The sequence below is a fragment of the Danio rerio genome, chromosome 5 (genome assembly GCF_052040795.2).
Source record: "Danio rerio strain M-AB ecotype USA chromosome 5, GRCz13ab, whole genome shotgun sequence".
NCBI classification, from domain to species: Eukaryota; Metazoa; Chordata; class Actinopteri; order Cypriniformes; family Danionidae; genus Danio; species Danio rerio.
Window position 1 is genome coordinate 32,179,588 of NC_141025.1, and position 27,620 is coordinate 32,207,207.

General features: G+C 35.9%; 1 protein-coding gene and 1 long non-coding RNA gene across 6 annotated transcripts in view; one reads left to right on the forward strand and one right to left on the reverse strand.

Annotated features, from left to right (window-relative positions):
- The window catches only part of LOC147844015 (uncharacterized), a 32,064-nt gene extending 24,123 nt beyond the window's left edge, over nt 1–7,941 (reverse strand). The window contains exons 1-2 of one of the 4 annotated variants that reach the window (XR_015491307.2): nt 7,708–7,937; nt 3,899–4,019 (exon numbers count right to left, since the gene is read on the reverse strand). This is a non-coding gene — a long non-coding RNA (uncharacterized LOC147844015). Of the gene's footprint in view, nt 1–3,898; nt 4,020–7,707 lie in introns of all 4 variants that reach the window. The other 3 variants (XR_015491309.1, XR_015491310.1, XR_015491308.1) reach the window with 3 other exon arrangements.
- Nucleotides 7,942–7,943: 2 nt separating this feature from the next.
- The window catches only part of atp2a3 (ATPase sarcoplasmic/endoplasmic reticulum Ca2+ transporting 3), a 100,528-nt gene continuing 80,851 nt past the window's right edge, over nt 7,944–27,620 (forward strand). For both annotated transcript variants that reach the window (XM_087253580.2, XM_087253579.2), the window contains exon 1: nt 7,944–8,312. In XM_087253580.2, the coding sequence (XP_087109706.1) occupies nt 8,195–8,312 (118 nt within the window). In that variant the 5' untranslated portion in view covers nt 7,944–8,194. The remainder of the gene's footprint in view (nt 8,313–27,620) is intronic.

A 27,620-nucleotide genomic window follows, 5' to 3' on the forward strand; every position in this document is an offset into this window, starting at 1 on the left:
ACTTTATACTTGTTTGATTGTATTGCTATCCAGAATATGTGAGTGTCCCTGACTCAGTTTGTTAAATTGAAATTAGCTTAGCCAACTCAGATCTGAACTTAATTTAGTTAGTAAAGCTTAAATACTTGCTTAAAAATACTAATCAAACTAAACTTACAGAACCTAAAAAAAAGAATATTCTCTAGTTTTGAAAAATTAAATATGAAATGAAAATATTAAATAAATGTGAATCTCAGAAGTCCAGATTACGAAACTTTTTTTGTATTTACTATTTTTCAAGAGTTCCAAAAGGAAGATAGGGAATGAAGTTTAGGCAGGACATTCATAGTAATTTTGTAATGATCCGATTATGCTAGCTAATAATTAGTGACCAGCTGTTGTCGATCATATCACGTGCTCCTCTAGAAATTAGTTTGTGAAACTTCACTTATCAATTTATTTGTCTTTTTTTCATACTTTATTATTTGTATTAGTTGTACGATCATTATGCTCATTCATTCATTTTCCTTCAGTGCAGTCCCTTTATTCATCAGTGATCGCCACTAGAATGAACTGCCAACTTATCCAGCATATGTTTTACACAATGTTTGCTCTTCCAGTTGCAACCCAGTGTTGGAAACACTCATAGACATACACTAGGGACAATTTAGCCTACCCAATTCACCTGTACCTGGGGGAAACCGGAGCACCCAGAGGAAACCCACGCGAACGAGGAGAGAACATGCAAACTCCACACAGAAATGCCAACTGACCCAGCCAAGGCTCGAACCAGCGACCTTCTTGCTGTGAGGCGACAGCACTACCTACTGCGCCCTGCGTCGCCCATGGTCAAAATTATTAAAAACAATCTGTGTAATGTTTATAATGCTGAATGTCAATAATGTATGTGGATGCCACTATTAAGACACTTAGTACAAGATATTTCATGTTTCAATGGAAATGATATCAACATCAGTAGTGTGATATATGTCTAAAGGATATTGACAGAAGTATTAATAGCAGCTTTTCAAATACTGTGACTGTACAACTGTATATATCAATTTTTTTAAGCAGGTAATTTATATTAGGCTACTTTATGCTCTTCTATTGGTTTTAAGCAATACCAGTGCCAATTTGTTTAATTAATTAATTTATTTATTTATTGTTTAATTTATATATATATATATATATATCATTACAATTCCTTTTTGGCTTTGCAAAATAGTACTCTTACAGACTCATTTATCTAAAGGTTTTAAAGTTACAGTTAAAAGAGTTACAAACATAAATAATAGAAACTTACAGAATCACCAAAATTATTGAACCTTTTTGAATGGAAAGATTAATTGTCAAATTTTATAGATCCATAAAACCTCACATTATTGTATGTAACGAATAGTGCAGATGAGCTCGATTAAGATCATCAAGTTCTGGAGTATAGTATCAGTCTGTGAAGGTTGCTCATTGTTTGTTCTCTAAAAGGATAATTACTTTGATTTAGAGTAACACTCAAGGTGCTGCTTGCATGCTTCCTCCTGTACTGTTTTATGTACCTGTTGATGCACGTAATTAACACTAATTTAATTTAAATCTCTAGCTTTGTTTGGTGCTGAGTTTATCATGATGTTCTTTTCATGTTTAATGTAGGTGCTTTCTGGTGGGCAATGTTCATCCGGTTTTTGCGCATTATGAAATAACATTATATTTCTAGTAATAGTTGTCCACGCATACATCACCCTTCCCTTTTGCTCCTGTTGTGTTGCTAATACTTTACATCACTCTGCGGTTTATATTGGCCATTTTGCATTGAACATTAATGCATGTGCTGAAGCACTGACACCCATTACTGTAATGCTTCTGGTCTGACAGACCATTCACAGAATGGAAAATATTTCTGGAAGGACTGTGCTGTTGCATTGGGTTCCAAAAATTACTGACTAGAAGATTACATTTGAAAGCAACACATTTTTTAACAATAGAAATTTCAATTGTTTTGTTAGCAAACAATCTCTTTTCCTCTATCGGAAGCAGTATCGAAAGCTTCTGGGAAAGAATGTCACTTGCAAAGCACTGAAAATGAATAAGATCATCATAATGAGATGAGGGCACAAATTATGTTTAGTGGAGTCACTTGAATAGACCACCTGGCTGACTGGCATTTTACCAGTCAACAACTTTCACTGCATAGTAATTGGTTCATTATAGCCTGTTTGATTCCATTAGGCGTCGACTGATAGATGAAGATTGGCAAAGCGGCTGAGATGTGACTCTTCTGTGGAAGTGTAATATGGAGCAAGAAAAGTTGATGGATAGATGACAAAGTGTTTAATGTTAATTTTCATGCCTGCAAAGGAATAACCCCAGCGGACACAACGTCATATGACATTAATATTAGGTTAGTTTTAGGTCACCAGCTTATAAGGACGATGTTATTGTGACGTCCAATAATGACTTGATATGACGTTGATATTTTGTTGATTGGTTGTGCTGGAAAGTGACCAAAATCCAACGTCGAGCCAACAGCAATATCCAATGTCTAATAGACGTCATAGTGCTAACTTCCATACAATGTCAAGCTGTAACATCATTGGACGTTGATATATTGTTGTTTTTAGGTAGGGTTGGAAAGTAACCAAAATGCAATGTCTGTTCGATGTTGGACATTGGCGTCAGCCTGGGGTGCAGTTCCGAAAACCATCATTTTACCAACTAATGTAGTTCTGTAGTTACAAACATAGTTTGTTGATTTGGCATGGAAGGTAACCAAAATGCAATGAATGTTCGATGTTAGACATTGGCATCAGCCTGGGGTGCATTTCCGAAAACCATCATTTGCCAACTAAGGTAGTTCTGTAGTTACAAACATAGTTTGTTGATTTGGCGTTTCCCAAATCCATCGTTCCAACGATCATTTGAAAACTGCGTCGCAAACTTGTACGCTTGCAACTACACAGCCGTTTATATATATTTTTATTAATATGAAAAGCAAATGCATGTTTTTACCAAAACTAATATTGTTTTTTTAAAATGTGTATGCATGTAAAACTACAAATTGCACAAAGAATTATGGGTTTTTTCTTTAAAAAAGTTGTGACTCCACACCGTTTAGAGCGTCATTATAGACGTTTTACATTATAACTAACGTGTTTCAAATGATGGATCTGGGACAGAGGAATTATGGTTTTGGGAAACACTCATCACTACATCATTCTTTTCCCAACTAATGCATCGTACTATGATAGTTCAGCTGAGAGTTATGTCGTTTTTTGGGAAGTGCATCCCTGGCGTTGACGTCAACCCGATATTCATTTCCAAACAAAATGCAACGTCCCATGCCGTTGGGGTACAATGTCAATCTGACGTCATGTTGATGTAAATTGATGTCATGTTGATTAATGTTTTTTTTTCTTTTCTCTCACTATGTCATGTCTGCATTTAAAAAACTTTGTTTTTCTTTTATCTGAATGTTAAGAGTTCACTCAGATATTTGACTGAATGGAATATGCATATTTGGTGCTCTAAGACTCAAAAAACACTCTAAATCATGTTATTTCCATTAGGATACAGAGAGCTAGGGGTCCGAGCATGGTGTGCTGGCTACAGACAAGTTTTAATTTATGTAGGAATCGAGTTTAAAAGTGTGGAGTTGGGGTGGTGGAGGGATGCTGAAGGTTGAGAGAAAATGGAAATAGAATTGGACATGATTGACTATTTATAGGGGTTTGGTCTTATGCTGACTGGATTATAGAACGATTGTCAATAATGAATCAGCCTCATCAAAACTGTTCATGCTTCTTCTGAAATTTGTTTATAAACCATAACAAAACTTCCATTCAAAAAGTTTTCTGGGTTTTACAATGTTAATATCTACAACAGATATTAATGATTACACAATTGCTGCACCGCAATTCAGCCAAACCTCTGTTTCTTCCTCCTCCCCTTTTCTTTTGCTCATCTTTTATTCCTGTCAGGCAAACTGGCATCCCCTGGTACCATCCTGTGAAATGACTGCTGCGTCACAGATGTAATGTGCTTGGAGTCTGTGTGTGTAGAAGGGAGAGAGAAAGGAAGATGAAGTACAATGTATTTGATTGGGACAGAGTGTAGGGGATGCTAGGATGTGCACAGTCTCTCTCTTTCTGATCATTTTTTATTCTTTCTTTCGTTCGTTTTTTCACTCTGTCAGGTGCAGCTGCTGCAGTCTGGGGATTAGTCTCACTCCAAATCTCCTTGAGTCAAAGTCAATGAAGGTACCGCAGTAGTGTCCCTGTCGCAGATATCACAGCGCCGCTTTCCCAGCTATTATTATGGCAGTTATTACAAATTTTATGTCCTTATTTTGCCATTATTATGTATCTTTATTAATAATGTAATATTGCCAGATTTTCTTCTTTACACAAGAAATAGAAAGCAGAAATGAGAGAGATAGAGAGAAGAGCATCCCCTTTGAAACAACATATGTCTAGAATGGAATACAAAAAAAGAAAATTAAACCTATTTAGGAACTGATTTCCATAATGCAAAGTGATGGTGAGATCAGCCAGGCTTAAAGGCAAATGCAGCTGGGAGGCTCGCAAAGCCGAGTGGAAAATTTGGTGTCTGAAACTGTAACTTGCACAGACATCCATTGTATGCCAGTGTGGTAAAAGTGTTGGGGAAAAGGGGGAAGGATTTCCTTTCCGTAAGGACTCTGGCATTCAAGGGTTTCCCTTCTCTTTATTTATGTTTTATTTTTTAGTGGAAAGGAGACTTCAATTATATAAGTCCCACTGCTTTTATTTGAGAATCCACAATGACACTGTGTGGTCAAATTATCTGGATACTTCATGCTCTCTCCTAGGTCCCTGCCAAAAGAATTAGGTCTCTGCAGCATCATTTGGAAACCTGAAAGAGACACATCCCCAATGCTAAAGCTGGATATACTACTAAACATGGGGGGTTGAAACTAATAAGAATGATGTCTTATTAATATTCTTTTCAAATGCAATCTGACCCATCAATTTGCATCCATGTGCTATACCTCAAGTCACTGGCTTAACCCAAGAAGACCTCTGTCCAACTTTATGTGGTGTTAAGACGGAAGTCAATATCTAAACTAATCGACAGCAGGAAGTGGTCTGAATACTGATCACTAGTGTGGTACGATGATGTTGACTAATGTAGCCTTTTTTCCAAGTTCAGTTTATGAAATGCCAGAGTGTAACTGCTGAGAACACCATTATTGAGTACATGCCCGTCACCCTTTGCTTATTATCTGAACATACTGTAGTGATGAAGGTTTTTCAGCGGCGGAAGCTGGTCCTAGATCAGCACACCAAAGCTTATTTCTAAACAGAGCTCCGGTACTGATTATGACCTGGATAGGTGGAAAGAGACCTGGGCCATTTTGAGATAAATATAGTCCTCAAAAGCACATTGTGTTCTAGAAGCAATGGGTTTAAAGTAGGGTATTACAGAATTCTCAGAGAGAGCTTTGTTAAAACAGCTTTACTCTTTGTCCAATACAGATCTATATGTTGCATTAAGATTTTTTTAAATGATGCACATTTAGCTTTATACAGCAAATTTCCTCAGTAATGTTTTTTTATTGTCACTTTGAAACAGTGAATCTCTTAGAAGTAAAGTTTCACAAGCTAATTTTAAGAGGAGCACGTGATATGATTAATTGCGGCTGGTCTCTCATTTGAAATCATTAATAAACCAATCGGATTATTCAAAATTCACAATAAATAGCCTGTCGCGCTTTACGCCGTTATATTCGTTTTCTGAATGAACCCTTATCCACCCCATCTCCTCCCTTTCCTTCTTTACCAGGGGGAGCTCTCAAGACCTGATCTCGTACCCCCTTACATGGTCACTGTCCAGCCAGAAGCCCTGGGCTCAATTTTCTCCAAGCTCAGGGTTCTCTCCTGGGACAGCATGCCAAACCTGCTATTAATATCAAGCAATAAATAAGTGTGAACTCTTGAAAAAATGTATTTGAATTTTTCTGACTTCATCACCGTTCAATTTTTTTCTTCATCACTGTACCTGACAAGTTTGGGAAAAAGTCTAATGCCATAAATTAATAAAGCTGTGAACATGGTTTACTCATCCCAACCATGTTCTCATCCCAAGTCGTTATTGTTTCAGTATTAAACGTATATTAAACATACAGTAGTAGCTGCTACTGTTTGAGTATATGCCCCCATACCCAAAAATATTGCAAAAACCACCCTACGGCAGGTATTAAAGATTTCATTGGTCATATATATTTCAAACAACTCTCTAACGTTAAACCACTGGTCTTCAATTTAGGGACCATACAGGGCCCACTAGGGGAGTTCAATGTTACTTTAAATATTTTAAAGAAAGATAATCTTTTTGATTATCAAAAATCTTTTGTTAGCTCACATTTCTAGTTTTGTGGTGAACAATACATTCGCGCATGTCATTAGGAAATAAAAATTGTTTGCCCTTCTAATGTTTAATTGAAATCTGAAAATGCACTTCTTGTTTGTTTTCAGTTAATTCATCAGATTATGTGATTTTGAGGTAATGGGTGTGGCTATCATACTTAACCACGCCCTTCCAACTGTCAGTTTTGATAACAAACAGAAATGGGGAGCAGGAGGATCTGTTTGGTTGCAATAACTCTTCTAAATCCCATTTGCCAATCTTTCTGAATAAAATGCCTACTTTACTACGTACATTCAGCTCACTGTTGTAAAAACAAGCCATGTGTTTGCTCATTTAAAAGTCTGTTTCTGGAACTGCGTCACAATATGAAAAAAAATACTTTATTATCTGTCAAAATCCATGATTCCAAAAACTCTGAATTGAAGGTGTGTTCATGTCATGCTTATATTTTTATTCATATTCAAGATTTGCATCCTCATAAATTTGTAAACATTTGTAAACCGCAATTGTAAATCACATGACCCTAACTGCTGCAGAACTTTTGTTTGACCATTGTAGTTGACTTTGGAGTGAGGTTATTCATGACCCAGAAGTACAATCTGAAAAGGAACCAGCGAGGACTGGGGGAGGTTGGCGTAACTGAACTCGTGTTCAAACCAACCTATCAAACTAAGTGTGAAAACAGTCTGAGAGGTGAAAAGTCTAGCCAGATGGGGCTGCCAGTTTCATTTATGATGCCAGATTTGACCTAACCATATACCTTACTTTCCCAATGATCTCCTATCACTTCTGCGGGCAAGGATGATGTAGCCTATAAAGTTTCTTGTTTTATCACGAGTTTAGCAGTGTATATTTTCTATATATAGGCGTTGCACAGGGACAGATGAGAAACTATGAGCCAGGAAAGAACTGGAGCACCTTGTTCTAAATCCATCTCCCCCTCTGTGCAGTTCAATGCTGCAACAATAATGTTTTTCTTGTAAGGCGGCAGCTCTCAATGCCACACATTTGAATTATTAATTATTGATAATTTTGCAGTTCGCAATATGAGATGTTTTGATAGCAGTGAGTGAGTGGTATATAATATAAAGATAAACTAAATCTCTAAACTGTCTATGCACAACGCTGCATATTCCTAAAGGTGTAGGCACTGTACATTAAACGCTGAAACTTTTTGTTCATGCCAAAGTACAGTGTCCATCGTGGGTACATATTTTCATTCATGACGGCCAGTTAATAGTTAATATTTTCTAGAAAGATATCAGAACTGACAAGTTTGAGCTGTGACGGTTTCTCAAGCTCACAGATGACGCGTTTGGAGGAACTCACAGTCACCTCACGAGCTTCCTTCATCCACGACAAACTGCTCATCGTTTCATTCTCCTCCTGAGACTCGGGGTATTATCAGGCTGGCGCAGTTCTCGGTTACGGCGGGCTGTCTTTTTCATACGCACACATCGAGTCGCCTTTCTCTTCTCTCAGGTGAGGCGAGCCAATAAGCGCTCGCGGACGGCGCTCAAACACGCGAGCTCACGGAAAAAGAGGCGGGAACCTCGCGCACCTTCAGAGCAGCGTGCACGCGCATCCACATCGCTCGAGCTCCGCCAGTCAGTCACAGAGCAGCAGCTTCTCACGGGCTCAAACCGGCGGCTTGCAGAAGGGGCAGGTGGACGTCCGCGCAGACTACCACCTCCGCTTGGCAGTCTGAAAGCACCTCGGTGGACATTTGGCCGCTTCTCACAGCCCGTCCGCGATCTCGCTGTCATTTGTCACCAATACATGCCGTTCAAGTGCTCGTAGTAAACAGTTCCTCGAGATGGAAAACGCCCACACTAAATCTGCATCAGAAGTTTTAGCAAACTTCGGTGTGAACGAAAACACTGGACTCACGCTGGAACAAGTGAAAAATAATTTTGATAAATATGGACCGAACGGTGAGTAAACTCTCGTGTTGTTTTACATGGCTGTGTGTGTGTTTACCCGTGCCGGTGGAGTTGCTTTTACGCAGAGCACGCGTTTCCTATAGCGGAAGAAAGTTATTCTGTATAACCGTTGCCTCCCTCGTAGGGTTTTTTTATCTCCTCTGTAGAATCCAGTTAGGTGAGGTGAGGTCTCTAGTGTAGCACATTGCTGATAAGATCTTAGGAATGATGGATTACCACACAGTCTCTAAGTTTTGCACTTTTACTGACACAGTAACCTTGACATCATTAGCCACTTTGTTTTAAAGCGTGTGCCATAATTAATTCTGACTCTGAGATAAATGTGTCTACATTATTTCCTGCATAGTTTGCTAATGTAGCATAAGAATGAAGTCATATCTATTCTAGCTTGCTCTCATTTATGATAGGACATTTTCCATTCACCCCTTTTTATTACCACTAGTTTGAATTCAGGCAAATGCAAAGTGATTTGGACTCTGTGATGTACCTGGCTGTGAGCCTCAGAGTGGAAAACCTTCTGTTGAGGTGTCTTATGCTGGAGACAGATGCAGGAGTCCTGCAGGATTTCAGACCGCTCTTATTATCAGAGCCACCAGCTTTTACCCTCAGTGTTTTTTGGCTCAAAGGCACATGTGGGGAATAGCCTTTCAAAAGGAAATATTGTTACAATAGATAATGAGCTAGATATTGTACCAGTAACTAGTATTATAGAACTTGAGAAACCTGTTTTCTACTTCCTCTAAAAAATGTTCAGGTAGAAACAGTGCGCATCAGGTTACGTTACCCTACTACTGTTGGTTTCAGAAAAGCTGTTTTTCATGATGCAAGAATGTAGTAAATATATCTGGTTTTGCTTTCTATTTCATTATAGATTTGGCTTGTATTTGTGGCACAGTCGGTGTATTTACTAAATAAGAGAGTAATTCTTGTATGTACATTTTGTGTGCTCTTAATTTTTCTCCTGAAATGATGACACTGGAAGCTTTATTTTTTTTTATTTTACAGCTGTGCCTCATATGAGGGTTGAGTATTTGACTGTAGTATATGACACAGCAAGTGTGAAAGTCTCAATCGCTTGTCCTATGTGTCATGGTTTTGAAAAGGTGTCTCTGGCACTCACTTTTTTTCCAGTCAGTTTTCCTTACGTTCAATAGCCTATCTATAATATACTTGACAGCAGTGCCTCTGAACACTTTTCAGTGCAAAAGGAATACATTTTGTGCATGACATTTAAAAAAATAATAATTTTCTCTCATTTTAGCTTGCTGTTGTTTAGTCATTCCACATCTCCAGTCATATTAAACGTACAAAAATTGCACGTCATTAATTTTGCTCTTAGAGTAACCAAGTGCATGTCATTCAAATTGAAACATGAAATTTCCAAATGAGCATACAGAGATCTCATGTCAACTGTAATTTATTACACTAGTGACAGCGCTTGACGAGACATCAGCAATTAATAAAGAATTCCCATTGCATTTGATCTCCCTGCAGACTCTCCTGCTGCATAAGCACAATGTCCCATGACTTTCCACTTGGGTCAGTTAATGCGACAGACTCATTAACTCATTACATACACACTCAGCAACACTCAGCTTCTTTGTCTTATAGGACTGCTCTCGATAACCCCACACTAGGGTTATGAAGGAGGTCATATTTATGACTGATATAATGGTATTTATACCCACACTGTTTAAAATAAGCACTCCTAAAATAGTTTTTTTTTTTTTTACAGCAGTGCCGCTGAAGAGCCATTTTGGCGTGATGCTTTAAAATGTTAAAGAACATTTTAGTCAACTGTTTTTAAATTATTTTTTTCAAAATTGTTTTACAGGTTTAGTTCACCCAAAACAGAAATTCTGTTATCAATTACTCACCAATAACTTGTTCCAAATAGAGTTGTCACTATACCATAAATCCAGGCCACAATACTATACCAGCTGAAGTATCATGATCCCAAATCGAATCACGATACTGTAATAATTCATTATTCAAATCTATGAAATAAAGCAAATTGTCAGAACTTCTATATTTTTTTATTTCATATTACTTGAATTCAATTCAGAATTCCCTTATTATTGAAAACATTATTTGTACAGACTTTCTATTTTTTGTACATACTGTGACTCTTGTTGTTACTGCTATAATAAAATAAATAAATCAATCTTTGATCACACTATATGATCTGTCATGACTGCAGCAAACTACGACACATATGCAGATAGCTAAAATGTAATTAAAATAAAGTAGTCAATTGATTATTTACCAGCACAAATGTGTAAGCATTTAAGTGATTTTTTTTTTCCCCCAACCGTTGATAGTCATACTACTGTTTACAGACTACAATGGCATCTTCAGTGATTTTGGAGCCATATTATTATGGTGCTACCAAAGTAGCCGTTAATGACGATACTACCGTTTAGAGGCTACAGTGGTACCATCAGTATTTTGGAGCCACACTATGTAATATTAACTATTGTAGAGCCGTTAATGACGATACTACCGTTTACAGGCTACAGTGGCACCATCAGTATTTTGGAGCCATAAGCTGCGTCCCAAATGGCACACTATACACTATGCACTCATGCACTATGTACTTATGCACTTACACACTCAACAGGATAGTATATGTATGTAGTGCTGTCCCAAATGGCACACTAATGTTTTTTTTACTAAGCGGAAATTCAAACCGTTTCCCTGATGACGTTTGACTGTTGCCAAATCAGTGAAATAAACGACTGAATTATCAAGTAATACCTGCCGTGAGTATTGCCGCATTTACCATCCGGAGGCGCTATAATCACTCTCGTAGGAGAATTTTGCTTTCACTATCCAAAATAAATAAAGTTATTCAACATGTGCGTCCGATCGCTCCGCCCCTTCACGCGTTGAGTGCGTGAAGTGTCCATCATTACACACTTCATTTTAGCGGCTGAATGAGTGCATCATCCGGGTAATTAAAGTGCACTTATTATTTTGAGAGTTTTCAATGTGAACACACTACTTACACTATTTATACTACAAAATGGCGTAAAATAGTGCATAAGTATGCGATTTGGGACGCAGCTCTAGTATCACGGTGCTACCAAAGTAGCCGTTAATGACGGAACTACCATTTACAGGCTACAGTGGCACCGTCAGTATTTTGGAGCCATAGTATCATGGTGCTACCAAAGTAGCCATTAATGACGATACTACCGTTTACAGGCTATGTGGCACCGACAGTATTTTAGAGCCACAGTATGCAACATTAACTATTGTTGAGCTGTAATGATGATACTACCGTTTACAGACTACAGTGGCACCATCAGTATTTTTTAGCCATAGTATCATGGTGCTTACAAAGTACCGTAAATCATGCAATCCTAGTTCAAAATCTGTTTGACTTTCTTACTGCTATTGAAAAAAGAAAATTTTTAAAGAAATTTGACTTCTATTGTAATAGTTTTTTTTTTTCTACTAATAGTAGTCGGTGGTTGCAGGACTTTCAACTTTCTTTAAAATCTCCTGTTGTGAATTCAATGCAAATTTAGAATTCAAACTCATTAAGATATGGAAACCAATGTAGGGCGAGTGAATTGTGAGTACATGCTCATTTTTTGGATAAAATATCGATTGAATGAGAAGAACATTTCAGTTATAGATTTTTTACTGTACACTATTAAGAATCTGTTGTAATGTAAAAGCTTGTCATGGAACTACTGATCACCATTAAACTAACCTTTATTTTTTATTAATCCAAAAAACCTTCTGTGCAGCAACTCCTGCTATATAAACATCCAATACACATACATATACAGTATGCAAGTCACAGAAACATTAAAGAGTGAATAATTGCATGGCTGTTAATATCTGGTCAAGAGTTGTTTGTAACATGATTTGGTTAAGACCTTACAGCAGCCTGAGGTCGAATTTTACTTAATGGAAAAAGTAAACGTCTTGTTGTAGCTGATGTCTCTCTCGGTTTTGGTAATCAACTTCCTGTTTGACATGCAGCTGAATGCCGCAGGGAATACCCTTTCCTCTTTGACCTTGTTGCAGTTAGTGTATTTATATTTATCTTTGAATGCACTTTAATTGTGCTTTCTAAATGCACACAAGAGTTATCTTAAGTTGACAAGATGCTATGAAGTGTCAGGTGTTGCGATAAATCCATGTTGCCTTTTTGACATTTGTTTTATTTGAAGTAATTTAGGAATTTGCCTGTGTGCTCAGATGCATTTTTTATTTTCATATTTCGTCTCTCTGCCTTGTTTATGTGCATTTTGTGTATGCAACAGAGTGCTTTTGTGCAAACCTTGTGTGTTTGTTTTGTGTGTGCGTGTGGGTGGGAAATGCTCCAAACCCTTTTGAGATTATTCTGACATGCTGCCACGTTGTTAATGCAGGCGGACAGGAGGTTTTGTTTACCATTAAGCCATTAATCATTATTGTATATTAGCACCCACATGTTTTTCCCCCAGAGGTAATTCTGGCACAGACTTTTGCATGATGCATCTGAAATCCCACATAACTATTCATCAGAAAACATTCCACTTTCCTCTATTTATGTTTTGCAGGAAATCCTTTTGTAGAAGTTGAATATGATTTGTAGCGACATTCCCTGAAATGATACATGACTAAAACATTCTACAGGCCTTAGCATAACTTACCAATACAAATATAAACAGATTTGCAGTTGAACTTTGCTCTTTGTATATTTTGACTTCCTTAAAAGGAGTGTTACAGGCCAGCGGTCTTTCTGGCTAAAAAGAATGTTCCTCCAAAGAAATGTTTTGTAGCACATAAAAAGGTTAAATAAGAATAATATTAATAACAATAAAAATCCCATATTTAAACAAAGTTTGGCTCCTAACATCATTTAAAATATCTCAGTTTATATTTTAAGGAAATTAAGTCACACAAGACATGGCATCAAATGATACAATAAAATTTTATGTGAACTGTTTCTTAAAAACGAATCTAATAACAAAAAATAATTTAGTTTTAATTATTACATTTTAAATTAACAGAAATTTTTAATTTGCTCGTTAATTTGAATTAAAACAATGGTTCCTGTGTAGTTATTTACACTGGTGATGAAATTTATCTGACTAGAGATTTATTAAATTTGCACACTACTTCGTCACCTTTAACCCTTATAAATGAGGCGTTTTAAAAATCGTTTGTTCAAAATGGGTGAATTTCTTGCAATGAGATCACTAACTAGCATTTACAAAATGCTCACTCACTTTTAGCTTAGTTCCTGTTTTATCAGGGTCACCACAGTGGAATGAACCACCAGTTACTCTGGTATTTTTTTTTTTTTCCTGAGCTTTCAGTGCTGGGAAACACACATACACGTTCTTAATCCACACATACTCATTCTAGATGGCCAATTAGCATGTCTTTGGACTGTGGGGGAAACCAGAGCAACCCATGCAGATGATGGGGCAAATATACAAACTCAGCACAGATAGGCTAGAGCCTGGACTTAAACCAGTGACCTTGCTGTGAGGTGACAGTGCTACCCACTGAGTGTCAAGGGAGATAGATATTTTATTCTAAGGTTATAGAATTTAGTTCTAAGTTGTTCTAAAAGGGCTTTGTTGTAAGTGAACGTAAGCAGTTCTCAAAAAAATATTAAAATACAATCTGTTGTCTAGAGTCAATGCAATTTTATACATCTTTCTTTATGTTATACTGTATGAGATTATGTAACAACAATGGAGAGTAGGGCTGGGCGATTTGGCCTAAAATTAAATTTTCGATTAATTGAACATTTAAACTCGATTACAATTAATGAACCATTACAAGTGAGAGATTTCTGAATGAAGGGTGCACTACTTGAATTTAAAATTACTGAAGGAAACACACACTATCTACTATCTATAATTATTTATTTAATATCAACATTGAACAACTGAAATTTAAACACACATTGCCTAAAACCAACCAATATTGGTAACAAAATTATTTATTTTCAATGTTTTTCACATTAAAAGTACAAAATAAGCACTATCTCTTCTATATCCTTGTATATCCTGTAAATAATATTTTAAGCAGCACATTTCTTAAATCTTCTGTAAACAAATATTTTAATGTAAATAATAATTTAATTGTAATGGAAAATATGCCGTCTCAAGGCATCTCTGCAGCTTTCAATCCTCTTCATAGTGCAAACATGCGACTTGTAGTTACATTTTTTGAGAGGTGCGCAAAAAGGCTGCACCGGACCACACCCATGCATTCGACGCAAAAGTTTAAATCAGCATAAACAGAGTGGGGTCACATGACTCCACACGCAGTAGGAAAAGTAATTTTCCTAAAAAAAATTTACCTTAGAGAATTTGATCGATTATAGGTTCTGAATGTCGATTTCATTTCGATTACTTGTGCCCTAATGGAGAGAACCGAATAATGAACCAATGAAGTCAATTTTAATCAGGGTAAAGGGAAAATTAGCTGGGTTATGTTGCTTTTCATTATATACTGCTCATAATTTATCATGGGGTTTAGAGTTATTCATAAGTAGAGGTATTCATAAGCTAAAGTTTCTCATTGTCTTATCCTATAGTAAATCCCATTTTAACATCATCATCTGTATCTTTATTGCGTAAATGTCATCAGCTGCACTTAGTTTTACAAGTTTAAAACATTTTTAAAACAGTGCATGTTTGTAATAAAGAAAAGACAATAAATCCGCTATCTAATTCATATCCACTAGAATTACCACAGCTGCATAGTGTCAATAAAACTATAAATGAAAATGATTCAAGCACACAACTGCAGTCTCAGTTTGTGGACATTAAATCTGGTATAATCTTACTTTATATTCTCGTAAACCGAATCTCAGCTTCATTCATGACTGTCTCTGTCACTGTGCTGTTTATCTGCCACTACTCAGGAGAAGCAGACATGTATGTTATAACGGTGGGCAGGGAGAATCAGCTCATTCGCATTTTAAGGCACAAGTTACAAAAAAACAGTTACAATTTCCGCCTACCCCATATTTGACATTTGCAGCAGAGTATAATAAATGATCTGATGGGTATTTTGCGCTGAATCTTTACAGACACATTCTGGAGACACCAAAGACTTATTTTACGTCTTGTAAACATTGTAAAATTGATTCCCTTTAATGTTAAGGATTTGTGACTGCATACTCCGTCCATCTCCTCCATTCTTTCAGTCCTCCTTAGAATGAGGAAACCCGTCTTCATGAATGATAAAAAAAGCCAGTCTGTTAAACAAGTAGGGCAAACAATTAGCACAGAAGAAGCTATACAGCTTGCTTTTGCGCTGTGCTAAAATGAGGTTATCTATTATGCATTTATTTCATCTGTGTGTAAAAAGAGGCCAATGGTTAGATGTTGCTGTAACTGTGGTGGATTGAACCCTCTGGGGTTAAACTCATTGTCTGTTAGCTGGGTATGTGCTTTCCACAAAACTTAATGTGATACAGTACAGTAGGTAGTATAGAGGTTTAAATTTGCTGTAATTAAAATCGGTGGTCATACAGTACTTAAAAGGATGTTAATTTTTACAGACTGTCCTTTTTTGTATTTGTGAACACTGTAACTACCTATATTGCTGAGATGTTGTTGATACAGCTTTCTCACTTTCACCTGTTGGGGGTTTCGATCTTTGTGGTTCAGTTTTGCGCGCCATTTTTGTATGTGAGTTTGCACATGCTTGTGTTTTTGTAAGCCATACTGGCTGGCAGCTGGCATTGGTAGACGACTGCTAATGTACATAATACACACAACTGGCTGACATGGACACACCAGAAAGGCACACACTGACCTGTGGGCATTCTCAGAGGACCCTGTTTATGTTACTGCTCTTTTGTCTTTCTTATTTTCACAGTGCATCATTGGAAAGCTTATAGTTATGTTTGTTTGGAATGGCACATCATCTGTGTGAAACTGCAGACTTATGCTTGGATGGTTTTGTTTCCTCCTTGTCAGAAGTCCCCAGTTACACCAGACTAGAATACTAAAATGCTCATTACTCGTACAGCAGCTCTTTAAGTCCACAATGTGAGCTGTGGGTTTTATTCAAATTTGCAATTTAACTATTATTATTATAGTTTTTGGCTGGTTTTAATGGAAGAATCTCCCCTATGGTTTGATCAAGCGGTGCTATAAGCAGTTTAAAAGATATTTTTAGCATAATTTCTCGGTTCTCTTTGTGGTTGTGCTCATGACAACAAGTGCCGTGTTTCCAACTTCTGTAGGCCTGCCCTGCTAACCTTCTGCTGTTTTTAGAGTTCACTATAGGTTTGGAGCTAACACTGGAAAATTGCATTTATTAATGTTAATCTCAATGTCAATCAAAAGCTGTATTTATTAATTTCATTTAATGGACCGGTTAGCTGAACATTTCGGAATTAAGCATGAACATTTTTATAAACATTAATAAATACAGTAACCTTCTAGGCTTGGTCCAGTATAAGATTCTGATGGTATGATAATCTTGGATCAAAATATCAAGGTTTGACGATATTGTGATTAATGCTTTAAAGTTATTTTTAAATGTCTGGGTAAAAAAAAAAACTTTTTCTCCATTAAACAAAATATATTTTATTTTAAGAAACATTTATAATATTTTGGAGCTGTAAATATGTCAGACTTCTGCTCTCTTCATTAGTTTCAAAAACAGATTTCTTTACAACACATAAAAAACCCTTACATATACCATGGGAATGGTATAACAGAAATCTTTTGCAAAAATTGTTTTCAAATCTTGACTTTTTCAACCGAGGTAAACCTTAAAACTGGTTATTGTTCAATACCTATGACCAGCATTTCATTAAATACAGTAAATTCATTTCTCATATTTCAAAATGTCATGTTTTTGGAAATTTGGTGTTTAATAGAACAGTTTTAATAGTATTAAAAATGTTTGACTAATACTTTCGGTCAAATTTTGGTCGATGTTGGAAAAAATCTAACATTGCAATACTTTTTTATTCCGAAATAAATATTGTGATATGAAAACCATTTTAGTTGATAAGTTGAATAACTATTGTAAAGAATTTATCATTTTAAATTGATTGGGATGATTCCGTATATGAGCGCATAAAACATAATACAATCTACAAGCATAGATAAATTCAATAAAGAAAAATATACAAATTAAATAAATATAAATTTATTGTTTTTATAAACTGTATTCAGGTATACAGTAGTTGAATAATCAAATGTAAAATAATACTGCATAGTCTTCGTTATAAACAATTCAATAAAATCAATTGTTATTAATTTGTCAACATTAAAAAGGAGACAGTTTCTTAGGCCTGAATACTTTTAAAACCCTCACACAGTTACAGGCCTCAGAAAACACTTGTGAACTGATAAATTATAATCCAGACTCAACATTGCATATACTTGTGATGGGACTATTGCGAATGATCACATTGCAATATCGATGCTGAATCTAATAACCGAATTACCTTTAACTGAAAGGGTGCATTTTTAGCCAATTAATGGTATCAGTTAAACAATTTTTTTTAGTTGCCAGCATAAATGTGCACAACATCATTGTTAACACGCGTGATGGTAACACATGCTACCACACATGACTACAGACATATTTTGCCAAAGAAGCAAAATGAAAGAAGAATATTGCTGGTCACAGTTTGACACAGACAAGTTGATGCCAAACCAGCACTGCTGCTGAATGCCTCTGTGCTGGATCCACGTTATAAACACTTCTTATTAGCACTATTGGAGAAAGAAGCCGCAAAACAAAACTTCTGAAATGTGCGCTGAAACAAGTCGTCCACAAGACGGAGCATCGGGATTCCTCTCCATCACAGCATGCTCCGGCACCGATCATACACACAACAATTAGCCTGTAGTTGTAATAATTTAGTGTACAACCAGCAAACCAACCTTTTTCCATTAAAAATTACAGTTATCAGTAGTTCTTATACAATATCTATTTTTAAAATTGCCTACTGAAACCTATAGTCTATTGTGCAGCCCTAGTTTAAAAGCATTAATTGGAAAATAATTTACAACACTTTCAAAAGTCTGTGATGTCACGATTTTTTTGCATGTTTGTTTAGTAAAGTATTTTTGTACAAAATAATCCTAAAGCCTGTTGTACAGTAGTGAATGACAAAGTCATCCTGTCATGCCAAGAAGGGTCTCATTCATTAGGGCTGTGCGATTTGGGGAAAATATCTAAATCTATCTTTTTTTATTAATTCATTATTTATTTGTTTATTTATTTATTTTATAACAGATATTGCGATTTCGATTTGATTTGCGATTTAATTTAGTCATCAGGCTTCAACTCAATATTCTGTATCGTAGCTTCTTACTGCTAAAATGCAGTGAGTGTTAGCTTAAGGAGGAACAGAAAAGATATAAACTCCAACGTTTATTCAAAGTTGTTTATAAATATTCAGAAATTAAACACTTTTTTCTCTAGAGCAAATAGTTGTCTGTTATGGCGTTAGTTATCTCCTGGTGCCTTTGTGATATTTTTCATATGGTGTAAGTTCAGCTGCAAACAACTCTGAAATTGTACTTTGTACTGCCTGTGGTGCTTAATAATTCTTATCATATCACAGCCTCCTGCGATTAGCTAATTGCAGCGTTTCAACTTGCGATTCGATTTCGATTAATCGCACAGCCCTTTTATATTATGAGTATTGAGTTTCATTTTTGAACAGTTTCAACAGTTTTAAGTATGCTTGGCTATTTTCTGTAGCCCTGCTGCATTAGCATAACCACAAGAAAATATCATCAGCTAGTGTGAATCACAGAAACGTCTTGCTTAACAACTGCTGCATTGTTCCATTGCTCCTCTTAGCATTAAAGCAATCTTTATTGTTGCAAATTCACTTTAATTTAGCTTTTTATATGCATACCAAAACCTGTAAAATGCTAAGTGTTTTGAAGCATCACTTCAGAAAGGTATATTTTACTGTAAATAATTACTTGACTCCAACACTTCTAATACTGTGCAACATAGAAAAACACTGGCAAAAAGTTTGTCTTTATTTATTCCCTGCTATAGCTATATCGCTTTTTATTGTCTTTTTGTTGCCATGCTTGCCTGAGTGAAGGAAGTAAACCGAGGCTAGAGCGTTATCATTAGCACATCTTGTGTGTGCGTGTGTCTGTGTGTTTGTGTGATCAGCATCTAACTTGTCACTCAGCTCTCATTCTCACCTCCCACTTCAGCACACAGCATCACCTCCTTGTGGCAAACCGCTCATTTGACTCAGCCTGTACGAGCGTAGTGTTTTTATTAATCATATTCATAAAGACTATTTCTCTTTTTTTTCTTTTACTCCATGATGCTGTGTAGCTAGGTGGCTACATAGAAATTTCTCTTGTGTTCCTGCATGTCTGTCTAGTGTTATGAATGAGCGTATGTGCATTTGTTTTTTTTCAGATACCATCCTGTCTGTTTTGCCATTGTTATTTTCTAGATATGCAGGTCAGGTTGAGGAAGCATAGCTCAGTTGATTTAACCCTACGTTGGAAACCCAGGATGAAGTCAACTTTTTTCCAGTTTGTTTTACAAACATCTGCAAAGTTCAATCAATGCTGAAAATTCTACATTGTATATATTTTTTAAAGTCTGTTATGACCAAAACTATTAACTTGCCAATATTTAAAATATCTTCTTTTGTGTTGTCACGTTTACCAGTTTCAAGGTATGATATATTATCACTGATATTGTTACTGTTTCATAGTGTCATTATTATTAAAACCCTGATAGCTTATCACGATTTTGATAACTCACAGTGAATACTTTAACATTGTGATTAGTAGTTAATAGCCAAAGATTGTAATTTAAATGTATATTTATAGACAATTAATAAATACTATATGTGTTTATATATACAGCAAACCATTAATGTGTTCATTTTAACATTTAGTAAAAATGTTAATATGTTGTATTCCTTTGGATTCAAAGTGTGTGATGTGTTTAGCTTAAGCTTAAATTAAAAAAAAAATATCGCAAATTAAATTGCAATATCAGTTGGAAAAATAACAATTTGATATTTACGTCAAATCCCACTTCCCCTTTTTGGCTTTGAATAATACGCTTTGTGTGTTTTTGAAAGAAAACATGGATCCCTGTGAGGTAGTTTTCCAAGTGTAGGTTTACCAAACATACTTTGAATCAGACAAAAAATTGATCTGCTGTATAAATAAACGTTTCCCAGTAATGGGTTGCAGCTGGGAGGGCATTCGCTGCGTAAAACATACAGTATGCTGGATAAGTTGACGGTTCATTCCGCTGTGACGACCCCAGATAAATAAAGGGACAAAGCTGAAAAAAAAACGAATGAATGTATAAATAAACACAGACAATAGAGTGTACACAAAACACCATGAATATGAAATGCAAACATAAATAAACAAATACAAAATGCAGGGACTCATGCTTATGTTGTTTGTTAAAAATTTGAATAAGCTTTAAACTGTTACCCTGGTGAAAGCAGTTCTTTGTTGAAACATGTAGGTTTTTTAAAGATTAGCCATGTGATTGAAGGCTTTTTATTTTAATATTTTTAACATTTTTCGAATGCCTTGGAATGATTTTTGCTGTTTATTTTGATGAATCTCTTACCCAGAGAGAACCGACATATTATTAAAGCTACCCCTGAGCGAAGGGGGAAGATGAAGATGAAATATATTTTTAAGTTTGTTCACAGTTATTTGACAGAGATATGGTTCAGTTCAAACCAACTTTGGTGCAATTGTGCAGTTCATTTGAATAAGAGTGAATGCTGCCATTTGAAACTAGTGTGCAGTATAAAAGTGGGGTGAGATCACTGAAAAGTTGGGTCCTGGTTCATTTACCTTTCAACTAAAATCTAAATGCTACAACACACTAAAAACACCTAATCCAGAACATAGCGTGACAACATGCAACCATAAAAATGGCAAAATGGCAACAGATTGTGTTGTCATTGTTTTAGTTTTGTGTGTGTGTGTGTGTGTGTGTGTGTGTGTGTGTAATGTATTTGCTGAAGTTGAACTGTGCTTGATCCTCTGTGTTTTTAAACAGAAACATTTAGAAGTCATTCATTCAGGGTTTCTTTGAGCTGAGATGATTTATGTTGGTCGTGTATGCGTGTTGCAGATGTGAAAGCTGTTCTGTTAAACTGAGGATCCCTGTGAGTGACGTATGCAGGTTTGCCGTACAGTGTCAGTGGAAACTTTGTGTGAGACCAGAACTTCCCTCTTCAGAGAGAAGCAGTGTTGTTGTTACGTAACACCTCAGACCGCCAATGTTAGAGCTTTGAGCTGGCCATAATGCAGACAATTAAATAACATTTATATGTTATATATTTATATTTACATGAGAATAGTTATGCTTGTTTTCAGGTGTGCTAAACCAACACCATTGTACTGTAACAGTGGGAATCTCTATTAATAATCCAACCCGTTTTTTGAACTGTAAACGAAACCCTATTGGTCGTGTGCTATTCCAGAGATTAATGGCTCTCACACAAGAAAGGAAGGAACAATTGCAAATTAGTCCCATAAAATGATCATTTCTGGTGAGTAGTGTATATCTATATTTTTAATGCAATGTTATGAGAAATCCTCTTTCAAGCTGAAAGGAGTCAAATAATGACATCCCGGTTTTCATTAATCAACATTTCTTTTGCATAAACTTCATACTCTGCATCCCAGATTTATAAAGTACTGAACGTTAGGCATGGATATCACCATGATTCTCACTTTACTAATGACAGTTACTTACTGAGGTGTAAATAAATATATGTAAACACACAGTTTGCGTCTTGTATTTGTCTTTGTGTTTATTTGCATACACATGTGTGTGTGTGTCTTCTGCAAAGTTCTGTATTTGGAACTTTCTCAGGTTTAGTGTAAGTTGGCAGTGACTGTTTGGCAGCATGAGTGAAAGCAGTTGTTTGCAATCCAGCGAGTTGAGCACAATTCATCTTTATTCAAATGAGGCAGGCAGAGCACATATATAATGTCAACTTAAACATAAATACTAGATAATTTGAATAGCGCTGGGTACATTTACATGGACACTTAATAATCCGATTTTAATGCGATTAAGACAATACTCTGATAAAGAGTCTAACATGTAAATAGCGATTAATTTAATCCGACTAAAGTCATAATTGAACTAAACAGAAATGTTGAGTATACTGATTTTAGTAGCATTATCGAAGTGCAGTACAGACATGTAAACACAGCAATCAAACTATTACCGTCGTGTAGAATTTTCGCTACATTTTGCAACCGTAGTCTGTACACATTCGGCTGTTTGACACAATTTTCTGCACCTACCGAGTCAGTTAAGGACCACAGACACCTGCATCACGAAATGATAAGTTTTTTTTTTCTTCATAGGCCTAGGGCGTGCGATATCACTCTTCCAGCAGTTCGAGCGTACTCGCATCCAATATCTCGTTTGTCAGGGGGGCATGCATGAAATGTTCCTGAATGAAAGTGAAAGTGGGAAGATGTAGTTGAAAAATTAAAAATAAAACACACAAAATTACATGAAACTCTGGAGGAAATGTGGATAGTGCGGTTACGCAATGACGTTAATCAAATTATGTGCTATAACATGTAAAACAGGATCATGAAAGAAACATTAAAAAAAACTCATGTAAACACTTTAATCACATTATTGTATAATTCAGATTAAGGTAAATAATTGAAATACTGATGTCAATGTAAACATAGACAGTGTCATTAACCATCTGGATTAAGAAAATTTTCTTTTGAAGTGCACCACAAATTGCAAATTTAAATCAAAGAACATTTGTTTTGTTGATTATATTTATACATTCATTGTATTAGTCATTAAAATCGTTCAGTCATCGTAATGAGTAAGTAGAGGATTGTGGTTGCTTCATGACCAATGTGCGACTGTCTCTGGTTGGGTAAATTAGGCGTGGGCCTGTACAAGATTCTAAAGGTATGATAACCTTATATAAAAATATCACGATTTGACAGTATTGTGATTACTGCTGTAAAAATTTACTTTTTAAATGTCTGGGTAATTTTTTCTCCTTTGAACACAATATATTTTATTTCGAGAAACTTTTAAAATATTTTGTAACAGTAAACATGTCAGGCTAAATCAATCAAATGATAACTTCTGCTATTCTCATTATTTTCACAAACACAGATTTTTAAATTTAAAATGGCATCTTTGGATATCTTTACTGCTGGAGATACTGTTGTCCTAAAAAAAAAGTAAAAAAAAAAGAACATATACCGTAGGAACAGTATAGCAGTAAATTGTGGCGTTTAAAAATCTTAACTTTTCCAAACTGCGTTACAGTGGTCTCTTGCTATAACGTGGTTCACTTTTCGTGGCCTCACAGTTTTGCAATTTTTTTTGTGTAATTTGACATGCTTTTTTTGTTACCGTGCTTTGGGTTCTGCATCCTGTGTGACTGTAGACCACTGTTAATCAATCTCTTTCATGCCGTGTCTCCTGTACACTACAGAATGCCTTCAGCTTGCCAAATTTACATAAATCTTCGATCACTAGCAGCATGACTAAAGTGCTGTACTGTATGTTTGCAAGTTTTCTCCCCACTATGTCCACGAAATATATTCTGCACCTTCAAAGGCACCTGCTGTAGCACCCAGAGGCTGAGAAAGATGCTAACCATCGCACAAAAAGTTTATGGCTATATGGTGGCATTACGGAATAAATAAATGAAGATCAAATGGTTTTCAGTCTATAATACTGGATATAATACTTTTTCTGAGAGGGAAATCTGTGAAAATGTTAATGACTGTCTGAGAAAAGTATATAAAGTGTGTAGCCTTAAAACATCTATAATAATTTTTAAAAATAAAGCAGACTACTTCGCTGATATTGCCTATTGCGGGATATTTTTAGAACGTAACTCCCGTGTAACAAGCAACCACCGTATACCTTGAAAACAGTTATCATCCCATGGGAAGGCAAAATGTGGCATTATTGTGACATTTTAGGTCAAGCGATATGGAATTATGTAATCTGTATCATTTGCTGATACCTTTGTTAAAATCTGCTGTTCCTTTGATTTTAATAATATTAAAAATTATGTCAAAACATTACATTTGATTCCATCTGTAATATTGGAAAAACCATCCAGCCCTACTTTGGCAGCCTGCGTGTCAGTGCAAATGGCAGTTTATATCAAGGGTTTTCTGGGTGCTTTTACTGTTGCTTTAACTTGAGCTTTTACAAGTTCAATATAACGGTGTTTATGTTCATGCACACATCGTCCAGTAGGATTTCGCTTTTACCACTTCTTTGTTCATAAAAGTCACAGACGTGTGCATTATGAGTGTTTTCTTTCACAATAATGGACACTTGCACTTACAGTAACTCTTTTGTCTTTTACGTTCCAGTTTCCATTATTGCTATCTTGAGCAGAAGTCAATAGTTTCAGCACGACTGCATTAGAATTCCTTCCAAGTTATTTTGAGAGGCTGAAGGAGGTCTGGAACTTGTGTTTTAATGGCTGCTTTGTAAATGGCACTTAACGCAGAGAATTACTTTCTGCCTTCAACGTGCAGTCGATTTATGATAAGCCTCAGTTCACATGAAATTACTCAAACAGTGACTTTATGTATTGAGGGTCATTTCTGATTTATGGTAGTACAGCGTTGTGTTGATAATCTAAGTGGGTATAAATCAAGAGTAGGATTTATGTTGCGTAACATTTATTTTGGGTGAACGTTGACAGAGAGATGCTGTTCCAGCCATGTCCACGAGCCAGGTGGTCATGGCAACTACTCTTAAAACTTTGTGTTTTCATGGTTGAAAAGCACAGACAGAAATAGAGAACGTACTGGAGATCTGATTAGTGCCGTTTTGATTTTATTTTGTCAATAAAATGATAAAACGAGTCCTTTTTTATAAAACATTTGGGGTCATGTACTTGGTATCTGCCTTGTTGAAGATAATAATAAGAAACATTGTCTTAAATTGAATTGAGGGTCTCCACCCTTTAGTCTACAGTAATGGAGATTAAAATATTAAAATATATACATTTTTTCAATCTATACAATGTAGTGTTGTGACTGCAAATTTTACTTGTATCATTAGACAGGTTTTTTTTTTAAATAGTCTATTTAATCATAGTATAGAATAATGTCTGTAAATGTAGCATTCCTAAAATCAATTATATGCACAGTATTAAATTGTATTTTAAATATAAATATAAAAAACTAACTATGGTCAGTCATTAAATGTCTTGGTGACATAATTTTACTGCCCTCAAGGTTAACTTAATACTTATTTGCTTAATTTTAATTTGAATATGTAAATTCGTGCAATATGGTGGCTCAGTGGTCAGCACTGTCACCTCACAGCAAGAAGGTTGCTGGTTCGAGCATCGGCTGGGTCAGTTGGCGTTTCTGTGTAATGTTTGCATGTTCTCCCCGTGTTTGCGTGGGTTTGGTCCGGTTGCTCTAGTTTCCCCCACAGTCCAATGACATGCAGTGTAGGTGAATTGGGGAAGCTAAAATTATTTGTAATGAATGTGAGTGTGTATGGGTGTTTCCCAGTACTGGGTTGCATCTGGAAGGGCATCTGCTGTGTAAATCATATGCTGGATAAATTGGCAGTTCATTCTGCTGTGGCAACACCTGATGAATAAATGGACTGAGCCGGAAAAAAAATTAATTATTAAATTTTAGCAGAAAGTTCAGTAATGCAGAATTCTGAATAGAAGAAAATCTTTATTCAAAAATCTGAATTAGAAAATCTAATTGAGCTTTTAGCTGGATTTTAGTCTGCATGAATTTCTTTATTCAGCATGAATAAATGATCCATTGTGGATCCATTGCACAACTCCATATACAGTACGTATGTTAGGATAAAAAAATAACCTCATAATGTTCATTCAAAGTAACTTGATCTTCCAGTGAAACATCTCATTGTTGAAATACTGTATGCAGTGCCTATGCAACTCAAAATCCAATTAACAATAAAAAAGAATTAATACAACACAGTCCTAGACCCATTGTTTTATTCTTTGTGTTTTTCAATCTAATTCTATATTTATTTTATTGGGTGGCATGGTGGCACAGTGGGTAGCAATTTTGCCTCACAGCAAGAAGGTTGCTGTTTCTAGCCCCGGCTGGGTCAGTTTGCATTTCTCTGTGGAGTTTGAATGTTCTCCCTGTGTTTGCTTGGGTTTCCTCTGGGTGCTCCAGTTTCCCCCACAGTCCAAAAAAAAAAAAAAAAAAGCGCTATAGGTGAATTTGGTAAGCTAAATTGTCCGTAGTGCATGTGTGTATGTCTTGGTCCTCCAGGGTGGGTGCTGAGCTAACGACCCACCTCGAAAAAATTAGATGTTACGTAACACCAACATGGTGCGGCTAAATAATCAACTTCGATATTTAAACGGCCCTGGGAGTTTATCGATTATCATAGGCCTGGGGTCTTCAGCCCTGCTCTGGAGAGCTGTTCGGCAGATTTCTCTCCAACCTCAGTAAAACATACAGGAAGCAGCTGATTAGGGTGTTTAGAGATACCTAATAATTACAGTGTGTGAACGCAGGTTTGGAACTTGTGTCTCTCCAGCAGCCAAATTGTTATTATCCCTGTAATTGCTTGTCAAAGTGTCAATCAGTATTTTTGCACACCCATGAGAACATTTGTGACACACATCAAAAGCAATTGTTTATGTATTAGTATTTATTTTATTGACCAAGATGAAATACCAAATAACATGCAATACTGTCAAAAATATCTGTAAATTAGCAGTTCCGTATTTTGTGATTTATGTTTTTATTTTTTCTCATTTATTTTTGTTTTTGAATTGCATTATAGGACCTTGATCTTTCTTCCAACAGCTTTTAACCTTAAAAAGTTTGAAAAAACTAAATTTTATACACACTATAATTAGTTTAAAGTGATATATTGTCTGGGTTGATAATGCATGTTATGCTACAAAAACCTTGCCAGTACATTTTCTGTAATTTTGCAGACTTATTTCTCACTAAATGATTTATTATACATTATATTATTTGTCGCTTTTAAAATGTCACTAAAAGTCACTTTGTTTAACTGTAGAGTTGAATTTTCAACATTAAAAGTCGACAGAGATTAAGGTCTCATAATGCAATTCACAATCGTAAATAAACTGAAAACTCATGTGAACTATAAAATACGAGAACTGTTATTTAACAGGTATGATTTTACAGTATACTAAGGAATCACACCGTAGTCGGACTACACAGACGTCATGTCGGAAATAAGTTACAGTGAGAGTCAGTTCAGGTTCCTCACACTTTCACCTTATCCCGCTGTGTGCTGCTGTCTGCTCTTTCTTCTGAACAC